The 12,641-nt window shown below is 56.3% G+C and overlaps 1 protein-coding gene across 1 annotated transcript in view; it reads left to right on the forward strand.

The window, feature by feature from the left end:
* The window catches only part of SLC7A5 (solute carrier family 7 (amino acid transporter light chain, L system), member 5), a 58,218-nt gene that overhangs the window by 37,970 nt on the left and 7,607 nt on the right, over nucleotides 1-12,641 (forward strand). The window contains exons 4-6 of the mRNA XM_005862687.2: nucleotides 10,927-11,032; nucleotides 11,748-11,792; nucleotides 12,235-12,358. Of these exons, the coding sequence (XP_005862749.1) occupies nucleotides 10,927-11,032; nucleotides 11,748-11,792; nucleotides 12,235-12,358 (275 nt within the window). The remainder of the gene's footprint in view (nucleotides 1-10,926; nucleotides 11,033-11,747; nucleotides 11,793-12,234; nucleotides 12,359-12,641) is intronic.

The raw sequence follows: 12,641 nt of genomic DNA on the forward strand, positions 1-12,641 counted from the left end.
GGGGGGGGGGGGGGGGGGGGGGGGGGGTTCACTGCTCTGAATGCCCCCAACCCTCAGGTCTGGCACATGGCATGAAGGGTATCATTTGAATTGGGCACTGTGAGCTGGGTCACACCATCCCAGGAGGGCCACTGACATTGAGTTAGAGAGACTGAACATAACCCAACAAGTTAAATCTGTCCCAGAGCGGCAGGGAGAAACCGATTCACCCTGTCCTCTGAGCCCCACTCTCCTATCCAGAGTCGGGGGCGGGGAGGGGTAGGATAGTGTCATGGGTGCCTAGCACATTGTGAGCGTGGCAGAGAGGAGCTATTGCTAGTTTTGTCTCTTGAGGTAGATCTTGCACACAGGAAGCTACACAGATTGCCGGTGCCCTACAGGTAAGCTGTAGCTGCCCCCCCAGGGGAGGATGCAGAACTGCCCAGTTCCCAGTAGGGCCCTCGTGCCCATGGATGCCCGCCCGCCCCCCCCAGCATCCACCATGCTGACCTCTCCCCTGTGATCAGCACTTTGTTCCATCACGTGTGGGTCGCCCATGCCGTGGCGTTTGGTGGCAGTGCATCTCTCACTATTGGGCCTCATTCCTCAAAAACGTGCTATGACTTGCTTATCACTCTATGGCCAAGGATGTTTCAGCTCAGGACTATGGGAAGTACTGTCAGGAGCATTCCTGTAGGTGTCTTGGTGAACAGAATTACTTACCGGTTTCTCTGGGGTGGGCAGTGGCTGTCGTCTTGTCATAGCCCATCCTCTCTCACACTTTGGAGCTGGCTAGCTGTGAATTATGTGACTGGAAAACCCTTAAAGGCCCCATTATCTGTGTTCTCAGGGCTTCTGCCTGTGACACCCAGAAACCCATCCTTGTAGTTCTGGACTTTTCTCCCCCCTACTGGCCACATGGGGCACTGCACAGGAATCCGGGGTCCAGAGACCATGTGCAAGTTGCATGCTCATGATTCAGGAGAATTGGGTGCACATGGAGCTGCAGTGGCTGCCACATTGCCTGCCCTCACTGGTCCTCTCTCGGGGTAGAGAGAAGCTCACAGTTCTAGTATATGCTGACCTAGTAAAGTCGAAGCAAGAATCCAGATCATTCAGGTAGACCATCTTTAGTAAATACATTAATATATGCGAAGCCTTTAGCATGACACCTGGTACCTAGTAAGAACCAGCTCCCGCCAAACCGGTTTGGCTCAGTGGATAGAGCGTCGGCCTGCGGACTGAAAGGTCCCAGGTTCGGTTCCGGTCAAGGGCGTGTACTTTGTTTGCGGGCACATCCCCACTAGGAGGTGTGCAGGAGGCAGCTGGTCGATGTTTCTCTCTCATCGATGTTTCTAACTCTCTATCCCTCTCCCTTCCTCTCTGTAAAAAAATCAATAAAATACATTAAAAAAAAAAAAAAAGAACCAGCTCCCATAGCTACAATCGTTACCATCCTTGAAGGGAAAATTCCACCTGGTTTGCAGTCACTCTATGGTTTGCAGGTCACTGCTTCAGAAGCTGGACCTCTAGGGAGCATGTGTCTGACCAGTGATGTCTAGCCTCCCAGGAAGTCCTTAGCATGACCTGTGGGTGAGCCCACCAGACAGGGCTGGGATGAGACAGAATCTGCTGCTGCTGCTCTGGGCGCTCCCACTGTGAGAGCCCCCCTGGGGCTTCAGGTTCCGGCATCTTCCTAAAGACATTTCTTACCCTCTAATTTTTGGGGTCTCAAGGACCCTGGCCAGGGCCGAGTAACTCCCCAGCGTCCTGGAGGGTGGTTAGGACTGATGGGTGGAAGAAAAATCCATCCTGCACCCACTACTTTGTCCAGCTAGGAGATGGGTCATTTGATAGAAGCCTTGCTTGTGAGGCATTTACTTGGCTAGTATGATTAAATACAGACAGATGAGGAATGTGGGGGGAACCTGACTTTTGTAAAAACAAATTTCAGTAGAGAGAGCAAAGAGCTTTTGTTCAGCCTGAATACATAATGTGTTTATAATTCTGTTGCTGTTGCAAACATCCACCCCGCCACCACGCGCCCGAAGCAGTTCCTTTCTGAACTCGGGATACAGTGCAAGGTCTGCAAAATTCCTGTGTCCTGTTTTCCTTGAAGAGATTTACTGTGTTCCCAGAGGAATGCCTTCCTTTCCAGAGGACACATTGTTGAAAATGTTGACCCCTTTCTCCCACAACATTTGTCTGACTCTGTTTCCCCTCGGCCAGTGACCCGATCCCGTGGATCCCTGGCTGATGGGAGGAGGGCTGAATCATTCTGGCAGGGAGGGGCTCAGCTCCCTGGGCTCAGATTGGCTGCTGGCCATCCTGCACCTGAAGAGTGCAACCTGTTGTCTGGCCGACCGGCCTAGGCACTCTCTCCTTCACTCCACTCAGCAATAAAGCAGTCTTCCTCCTTGGCCTGCCTGGCCCCCAGGTGGGCCCGGAGCTGCAGAAGGGGCTCATGCATGGGGCCCAGCCCACCCAGGTTCAAGTCCAGCTGACTGTTTGGTAGTCTCAGGCCTCTGTTGGTCTTGTTTCCTCATTGTCATAAGACCCGTGAGCCGTCCTGCCCCCCTTCTTCACCAGAACCTTCTGAGGTTCTGAGTGTGGCTCTGTGCAGAGACCCAATGAGGACGGCCCTACCATTCAAAGCTCACTCTGTTCAGGGACATCAGACACACAAGAACAGGAAAGCGGCAGACGGGCTGATGGGGATGGAGAGGAGGCTCTCCGGAGAGTGTGGTGGATGAAGGCACAGAGTGTAACAAAGAGACTGCTCTTCGGGCCGGGGCTGAGATCTTGGATGTGGGAGGAGCTCGGACTACCCCTGTGCTAGAGTTGGGGCCCCACGGTGCTGGGTAAGCTGCCTGGGTAAGCGGCCTGGGCCTGCGTGCCATCTAAGGTGTCTGGATTCACTCCCAGCCTTTTCAGAAGGGGAAACAGCTCAGGTGGGCATTTCAGATCCATGTGGCTGGAGCAGCTGGAGCAGGAAGTATAGGTGGGAGGGGCTTGGAATGGGGAGGCCATGGAGAGAAGCAGGTGGGCAGGGTAGGCATCGGGCACTTTTCAGCTCAGGACATACCTGCCAGCCGCCTCCACCTACTTTTGCCTTTTTCTTTTGTCTGTCAGCCTCTTACTTATGACACCCTACAAGGTCCAGCCCCGAGATCAGGCCATTCCCAAAGCGGAGCAGTTTTTCCAAGGCTGGAGGGTGAGAGTGGAGTGCGGAAGGCTCATCCCTCATGCCCAGGTCCCTTCTGGAGGACACACAATGGGGCCCTTGTGGGTTTGCTCGGGCTGTGGCATCCGGTGGGAGAACAACTCGTGTCTCCTTGAGCAGTTACACAACAGATTGCATAATTGTGCAGATAAAAGGTTCCACAAAAACGCTGCCTTGCCCTCCCACGTTGTGTCTGAGCAGGATGCCCTCCGGTAGGAAGTGACGGGAGGAGACCTGTCCCCTTCACCAGGGCCTGGCCCTCCAGCCTCCCCGGCAGCTCACACGAGCTCGCCCAGCCACTAGGACATTGTCCCCAAGTGCCGGGAGACCTGGTGTGGTTAGCACCAGGAACAAAGGCACTTAGGTCCTGAGTTGATTGTCTCCTGTGTCCAGTACTGTCCCACAGTTACTGGGGGTTGGGAGGTCGAGAAAGCACAGGAGATGCTGCTGGCTAAGAGCAGCCTTGCAGTAGGGAAGACCCAGGCAGGCCTGTGAATGACAGCATGCTCCCAGGGCTAGAGACTGGTCTTTGAGTCATTTTACAGTTTGCATTTGGATCTTAGGTTATTGGGTCGGGGCTCAGAGAAGCAGTGGCCTGTCCAGTCCCACATAGCAGTGTCAGCGACCCCACATGGCCCATATTGGTGGGAACCGTGTGCAGGGATGTGAGCTCCCTCGGGAGAAGGCCCCCCTCTGTCCCACCCAAGAGCTCGGTGTGGGGCTTCACAGGGGAGGTGGTGGGAAAGGCCCACACAAAGAGGCCAGGCTGGGAGGGTCTGGGGACAGCCCCCCTTGGGCAGGTCCCTTTATTTATTGGAGCCTCAGTTTCCTAATCTGAAATGGCAGCACTAGCAACAGCAGCCCCCAGGACACCTGGGGCCATCTCTTGCTGTTATGAAATGTTTCGAGGCACCTCTGTGGCCAGTGAAGGGCTGTCCTCCCTTGCTGGGAAGAGATCAGCATTGCAAGTGCTCCCGGGTCCCACCAGTGACAGAATCCATCGGGGATCAAGGTCACTCTGAGACCGTGGACACTGTAACAGCGGTGGGGCGAAGGGCTAGGGTTCTGTTCTCTGCACCAGGCCCTATGCCCCAAGAGACAGGGATGGGGCCTCAAGGCCCCTCCCCACCATGGGCCAGTCTGCCCCTCTGAAATGCCCACAGTGGAGGTCAGATGGTAGATATGGGAGCCCCACCACCACCTCCTGCCGCCCTGAGAGCACTTGTGGCTGTGAAGCCACGATAGAGGGAGGGTTGGTTGCTTTTCCTGTGGGTGTTCTTTGATAATTTTTAATTGACCCCTTCCTTGGGGCCTGCACGGCCCGTGCTAGTTTGGCATCCCGAATCATAACGGATGTGCAGTCACATGCTTTGTGTGCTGTGCTGCCCTCTGGGATGAAATCAAAGGCCTGGAAGTTGGGGTCTTTCCCACTCCCGCCCTCAGCTCACTGTACCCTCGGCGGTCAGCTGCACGGACAGAGCAGTTAGGGCCAGAATGGGGCCTGCACGGCCCGTGCTAATTTGGCATCCCGAATCATAACGGATTTGCAGTCACATGCTTTGTGTGCTGCCCTCTGGGATGAAATCAAAGGCCTGGAAGTTGGGGTCTTTCCCACTCCCGCCCTCAGCTCACTGTACCCTCGGCGGTCAGCTGCACGGACAGAGCAGTTAGGGCCAGAGCTGAGGCAAGAATGGGGGTGCAGCCACAAAGCCCTTTGCTAAGACGGTTCTCAGGGGTCTCCAGGACCCTCAGAAGAGGGTTCTTTCCAACTGGGATTTGAGGCTTGAAGCCTGAGGCCAAGCAGCTGGCTCCACCAAGCGTTTAAAAGACTACACCACGGATGGGCGGTGGCCATGGTGAATGAGCTGTCCTCCCCTCGGCCGCCCCAAACCCGGATTCACTGCTCCCAGACATCAGGCAGAGCCAAAGTAGAGCAGGCACTGGACCCAGTCACTCAGCCCAGGGTGAGGAGACGGATGGGAAAACGGGAGCCCCAGTGAGCCAGCCAGGGGGTGTGGCCCCCCGAGGGTGCGGGTATCTGTGCTTTCTCCCTGAGCCTTCTAAGGGCACACAGCTGTCTAACCAGATGGGACTCGGGCGCCACAGCCCCCAGGTGTGGTCAGCCCACTTTACAGAGCGTGATCCTGAGGCCAAGCACCTGCTCGCTTGGCCTGTGATTGCGAAGCAGAATCCAAGGCCATGGCTGTTCCACCACATCCTGACGGTGACTGTGAGCACAGCGTAGACACCAGGAGGTCTGACCCGAATGGAGCAAGGCCTGGTTGGTCTCTGCAGAGAGCTTGGCGTTGCTGTAGCAAATGACACAAACCGGGGGGACCAAACACATTTCCCTCCCACATTCTGGAGGCCAGACGTCTACAGCGAGGGCCGCGGTCCCTCTGAAACCTGTAGAGAAGGGTCCTTCTTGGTCTCTTCCAGCTTCTGGTGGTTCCTTGGCTTGTGGCATCATCGCTCACCTCTGCCTTCATCCTCACGTGGCCTCTTCCTGTGTCTCCTTTTTCGTGTCTTTTAATGACACTTTCATGGGATTTCGGGCCCACCCTAATCCATGATCTCATCTTGAAATTCTTACCTTAGTTACATTTGCACAGAGCCTTTTCCCGATCAGTAACATTCTAGGGTTCTAGGGGCCATGAATTCTGCTCAGCACACTCCATGATGTAAATGCCCATCACATGGGGCCCCAGAGGGTAAGAGTGGGACCAAAGGCTGAAGGTTCCAGTGGTGAGTGCTCCCCCAGTTAGGGGAATGACTTCTTCATAGTCGGGGTCCTGAGTCCGGTCCTGGGAGGGGTGCCCATTGGCTGGCTGAGCCCTCACCCTCCTCAGGCTGTCACAGGACGGGAAGCACTGGGTGGGGGCCGACCTGGTCGGCCCTGAGGCTCTGGACATGCCTCCCCAGATCGGAGATGTGAGCAGCCATGTGTGGGTTTCTCAGGCCTGGGGCCCAGGCAGAGCCCTGCTGATCATTTGACCAGGCCTTCCCCAGTGCACAGAGGCCAGGGGAGGCCTCAGGGATGCAGGGACTGTAGGCAGCTGTTTGTCCTCTGCTTCGGGAACTGGGTAGTGGAGGAAGGACGGATCCTGGTCCTGTCCCTACGTGCACATGACGATGGGTGCCCTCCCAGGCTTCTTCTATTGTGGAAGCTTCTCTGAGCGTGGGAGATTTCCTCCCCATTCCTGGGTCAATGGTGGTTCCCATGTCTGCGTGACAGTAATTTGGGCTGGTTTTCTCTAAAATCAGTTCCCCAGGGCCTTTTGAAAGCTCCCATCCCTATTACTCTGGTTCCCAGCACAGTCTGTGACATTGAGGGCCCTGTATCTGGCTGTTAGTTTTCTCATTCCTGGTGGCCCTCCCAGGAGATGCTGTTAATGGCTGCATTTTAGGATGAGGAAGGCAGACTGAGGTGCAAGGGCCTCCAGGGTGGGGAATGCAAGTTAGAGGTGACTTTGAGGTTGCAGAAGAGCCCCCAGAAAAGAGGTGGTGGCACAGGGCACTCTGTAGTGTGACAGGAGCCATCAGCATCATACTGTGGGGTCCTGGGGTTCCCATACCCCTATGCCCCTGGTCCCTGCGGGAGGTCCTGAACTGCTCCTGTCCTGCCTTCCCAGTCAACGGCAGGAGGGGGGCCGTGAGGGTAGAGCTCAAGTTGGGGGACTGAGTCATTCATCTGTGTCTGCCTGTGCCTGGAGCTCTGTGTTGAAACAAAGATTGGGCCCCAGTTTGGGGTCCATGAGAAAGATGACTGGGAACAGTTAGTGGATCTGCTCTGGCTTGGGGAGTGGTGGCACATGGGCCCAGCATCATCTAGAGTGGGGTCTCGGCATGACAGTGCCTAATGTCTCCACACGTCACGGCATGTGCCCTGGTTGCTGGTGTGGGTGGGCAGTTGAAAACCGCTGTATAGAGTCCGGAGTCTGCCCTCCCCCTGAGAAGGTGCCATCTCTGGTCTCTCCTGTGGGGGCCACTGGACATGGAGCAGCTGCTAATGCACATCATTAAATGGAGGTTTGATTGCCTCACTTGCTTCTTGCTCCCCTGGAAACAGGCAGGCAGTCCTCAGGCCCGAAGGCGAGAGCAGGCAGAGCCGCTACTCCTGAGCCATCATCCCTGAGCTCCTGGCTGTGCCAGCCCCGTGGGGGCCGGGCCCAGTGCCCAGTGGAGCCAGCAGACCTGGCGCCCTCTCCGTGGCGCCCAGTGAGAGGGGCAGCATGCTCAGCCAGCAATTGGTCAGGTGCCTGGTAGAGCTGTGGGTCTCTGGTTTGGGCCAGATCCAGCAGAGACAGGCTGAGCAAACCCGGAGCTCTGCCTCGGGGCAGCAGCTCACTCTCAGATCATTCTCTCCGTCCCTGGTCCTCAGTGCGGTACACTGTGCCCGTGCGAGGTGGGAAACAGTGAGGTGACAGGGCAGAGGGCAGCTCGGGAACTTGTAGCAGGTTGATTGGGGTCCCAACTAGCTGAGTCCTTGACTGAGCTTTGCCAGTTCTACCCCCACCCACCCCACCCCACCCCATGCCAGGAGAGAAGTGGGAGGTCTGCTGGCCAAGCTCAAGTTGTAGGGACTGGAGGTGCTGGACGTGTGCTTTCCTCCAAGGGCTTTGGGAGTGAGGCCGTGGACAACTGAGGGAGGTCCCGGCAGGTTACCCCAGCCACACCTGTCCTAGGAATGGAAGCATCATGGGCTGGTTGGGAGAGACCTGGCTGAGCCCCCAGGTACAGCCCCGTGAGCTGCTTCCATCTGCATTGGTCAGAGCAGCTAGTAGTAGTATTTATTTACCTGGGGTTTCAGAGGCTGCAAAATCGAGCTGTAAGTCCTGGGAAATACCATCGCACAGCAGGAAGTTTAGTCCCCAGCATGACTGGCTCAGGGAGATGTCCACCTTTACCTGTCAGAACTGAGCTGATAATCCCTTGATGAAAACATTGAAGCCACCCAGGCCTCGGGGCTGAAAACATTCAGTCCATGCCTGAAAGCCCCAGGCTGTATTTCAAGCCTTGAATTTTATCCTTAGCAAGTGTGGCAGCCATGCCCGAGCAGCAGTGTCTCCAGCACACGCCTTCAGGATCGTCTTTGAAGTGGGAGCCACCTTTCACAATTGCACCAAAATCTGTATCCCAGAATATGGGAAAAGAAATACCTAATCTGATAATAAACAGGAGGTATAAAAGTATATCCTAATAGGAAAATGAGGCAGGTAACTGAGAAAATTTTAAACTCAAGGCAAGCTTGCATACTTGTAAGGAACCTTTATCATGAAAGACCTTTAGTGGTGCAGAAGTAGTTATAAGAGTCTGACACAGCAGCAACCTGTTGGGGAATTGGGGGTGGGATATGTAAACTATTGGAGATCTAGGCCAACAGGAGCAGCCCTGGGCAGCTCCTCCAGACTCTAGGGACACCTGTAGCATCCTGGGGAGGTGAGGCCCGTCACCTGGCTGGGCATTCACAGGGACTGTCCTCATGATCCCAGACCAACTGCATGCCAGCAGGTTCCCACACCCCTGGGCAGGAGGCCTGGCCCCCAGTTTCCCTGACTAGAGGACAGATGCTCATCCTCCCTCCCCACCGAAGTATGTGGGCAAGGCCCTGGGATAGGCAGGACTCTGCAGGCGCAAAGGAACGCACATTCCAGAGAGAGCACCGGAGGGAGCACAGGGGAGCTCTCCTGAGGTGCTCTTGAAGGGTGCCCTGTCCTGAGCTGGCTCCAAGCACTGCACCACACACCTGCTCTGCTGATCACCTGGGGCCAGGCAGTGCTGGGCCAGGCCTCTGACCACCCCGGGACCAGGCCTTCCTGGGGCCAGGCCTGCTGACCACCCTGTGACCAAACAGTCCTGGGACCAGGCCTCCAAGACAGATCATGTGCAGGCAGTTCAAGGGATGAGGTGCCAACTACCCTGGAGCCTGTTCTGGTCACAAGACCATGGCCTCGTGGGCAGGGTGAGGGGAGCTTGTGGATCCCAGGCCCATCCCCCACATCAGTGGGAGATTCAAGTCCTGAGTATACCTGCAGGGCTGGGACAGATAAGCTCCGGGACAGAATTCAGTGTCCAGGATAAGATGGGCCCTTAGATAACCGCCCCCCCCGCCCCCCGCAGTGTTTTCCACAGGAAATCGGTGCAGCTTTGAAGTGCAGGCTTCAATTAGATTAATGACAGGTGTTACGGAACCTCCCTTCCACAGTTCCCTTTGCAAACCTCACATGCTGTCACCCTGTCCTGTTTCAGGGTGACTGAGGCTGTCACCCTCATGGAAGGCATAGGCTCCCTTGGAGGCCTTGGGCCCCCATGAGCTCCCCTCACCCCTTTGCCCCACCAGGAACCTGCTGACCACTGGGCAGTGGTGACATTGAGTCACGTAGCACCCCTGGGGCCTTGGCCCAGTGGGACCTGGGCAGCGAGTGCTCAGCAGGATGGGGACACAGACACACAGACCCTCACAGGTAAAGCCACAGGACTGGGTTAGAAACAGTTCCCAAGCTAACATCTGCACCTGACCAAGAGTTCAGCTTGCTCCCTCAGCGTCAGTGGGCAGGAGGCAACCTGGTGCCTCCGATCCCATTGGCGCCTTTGCTGTTGTCTGAAGCCCTCCTAAGAGGTGCATGCCTGTGCCGCACCCACCCCCAGAGCCAGGGGAGTCGGGCACTAAAAACCCATGGGCCAGGTGACCCTCATCAGTGGAGAGTGGAGAGCCAGCCACCTGACTCCTGGCATTGCCTGTCGGCACCGGCTGGTGGGCTGGCCCCTCCTCACAGAGTGAGTCTTTCCAGGCCTAAGTGTTCCTGGACCATTTTACGATGATATAACTGAGACTCAGGGCCAGAAACTTTCCTAGGGACCTTTCTGAGGCACCCACATTTCACAGTGCCTACTGTACTGGGCTGAATGGTGACCCCCAAAACACATGTCCACTGGAACCTGCGAATGTGCCTTTATTTGGAAAATACTCAGATGTAATCAAAGTAGAGGTTAAGATGAAACCATCCTAGATTAGGGCGGGCTCTAAATCCAAAGAGTATCCTTATAGGAGATGGAAGAGGATGCACAAGAAGGCCGTGTGAGGAAAAAGGCAGAGGCTGGTGACGTAGCCACAAGCCAAGGATGCCTGGAGCCCCCGGAGCTGGCAGAGGCAGGGAGGGTCCACCCTGGCCTCTTGTTCAGCTCAGTCCCTGCCATGTTCCAGGGTCTAAGTCGTTTTCGGGTCTTTTTGTGCTGACAGCACCATGAGGAGGTGGCATTCAAGAGTTCCATCGCACACACGAGAAGCCTGGTTTGGGTTCAGCAGCTCTTGATTCTCTGGGCACTAAGGGCTAGAGTGAAGCTCAAACCCAAATCCCCTGACCTGCAGGGACCACACTCTGAGGTGACCAGGGCTCGTCAGCCCCTCCCTCCTGACATGTCCCTGCGTCTGCCTGGGCTGCCGTCCCTTTCGGGTGGACTAGGGGCCCCTTAAAGACGACATTCCTCCACGTCACAGCAAGATCATGCTCACCTTGCTGGGGCTCCTGGCCCAGGGCGAGTCAGGAATGTGTGCGTCAGCGGCTCAGCAAGTGCATTTAATTTGTAACAGTGGAAAGCTTTCACCCCAGTATTGTTGTTTGTTACTGTAATTTGCTCCAGGAACGTTCTGGAACTTGCGGCATGACCCCCTGTGCAGCCCTCTCTAACACAGCATACCTTTCTGTCTGTTTGGCCTTTGCCAGGTAATGTGTCCAATCTGGATCCCAAGTTCTCATTTGAAGGCACCAAACTGAACGTGGGGAACATCGTGTTGGCGTTGTACAGCGGCCTCTTTGCCTATGGGGGATGGTACGTTTCAGAATGTCTGGTTCCCTGGGCCTTGGGGCACACGGAGCAGGCCCTGAGGTGTCCAGAAATCTGAATCTCTCGGCCACCCCCTGGGCAGTTTTAGAGAGTCTCAGAGCTGCTCGAACCCGACGCATCCCGAGAAAGCACAGAGAGGACAGCGCAGCAGCCTGGCTTTTCTCCACTGTGTCTGGGCTCCTGGGAAGGCGGTCCTGTAGATAAGCCTTTGCTGAGGAGAGTGAAGCATTTGAGCTTAAAAGGCTGGGCCTGGTGGTTCTCAGCTTCCCCCTCGCCAGGAGCGGAGTGCCTGCCTACAACTTCGCGCCTCCCCGCTCCCCCCACCACCACCACCACACACACACACACACACTTTCCTTCCTGCTGGGTCCCCGCTGGGCCCCACTCTCCAGCCAGATTATACTGGGCCGCAAGAATGGCTGCCGTGTGGTGGGTGGGCAGGTGGTGAAGGTGCTGGCGGGCGGGTCAGAGAGAGGACAGGGCCAATTGAGAGGACAGGCCTGCAGGGGTTAGGATTTTCCCACGGGAGCAGGATTGGGCTCTTGCCCCCAGCTGCTCACTAGCGGGGCCCCAGGTGGTGGGTGAGGGGCCTCCTCCACTGGCCCAGAACAGCCAGCAGGGGCTCCCCCTGGAATCTGTGCTTTTCCCCCTAAGAACTGTGGGAGGGATGTATACTTAAACTCTGCCCTCTAACTTCTAGGAATTACTTGAATCTTGTCACAGAGGAGATGATCAACCCCTACAGGTATGTGTGTGAACAGAGACATTGTTGTTATTTTAATGTGAGAGAAGGAAGAAGTCAGTTCTGCCTAAGAATTCATCCATGGGGCCCAGCCCGATCTCAGATGAAAGCAGTGCAGGGCTTTTCGGGAGGGGCCCTGGGTTAGGATCAGGCTGGGGAGAGGGGGCACTGTGTGACCTTGAACAAGATTTCCCCTTAGAATAAGCAGGAGTGCCCATTTGACAGATGGGGAGCTGAACCAGGGTCGAGTCACTAACCCAGATTCACATAGCTGCCCAACCCCAGGCGCCAGCTTCCAGTGCCAGGGACCGGTGCTGGCAACAGCCTCTCTGTCACACCTCCCCCACGCAGTGAGGCCCAGGACCAGACCTGTGTATTAGAGAGCCATCGGGGCTGGTTCCGCCTGGAGCTGCACTTTGATGATGTGCCCTTTCGTTCCTTCCAGAAACCTGCCCCTGGCCATCATTATCTCCCTCCCCATCGTCACCCTGGTGTACGTGCTGACGAACCTGGCCTACTTCACCACGCTGTCCACTGAGCAGATGCTGTCGTCAGAGGCTGTGGCCGTGGTAAGACGCCACCTGCCAGTGTTTGCGCAGGTTGCCGAGAGACCAAGGCCCAGCCCTGCCGCCCTGAGCCTGTGATGTGGAGCAGACCAGGCCCCTGGGCTGCAAACCACTCTCCTGTGTGGAGGGGTTGAGCTGTGCTGCCAAGCCAGAGAGTGCAGGGTGCTGACTCACAACCCTGGCTGCCCGTGAGGATCACAGGGGCCTTTAAAAGTATTGATGCCCAGGCCACACTCTGGGCCAGTTTTAAAAATCAGCCTGTGGTCATCCGGGCCTCTGTCATTTT

The sequence above is a fragment of the Myotis brandtii genome, unplaced genomic scaffold (genome assembly GCF_000412655.1).
Source record: "Myotis brandtii unplaced genomic scaffold, ASM41265v1 scaffold165, whole genome shotgun sequence".
NCBI lineage: Eukaryota > Metazoa > Chordata > Mammalia > Chiroptera > Vespertilionidae > Myotis > Myotis brandtii.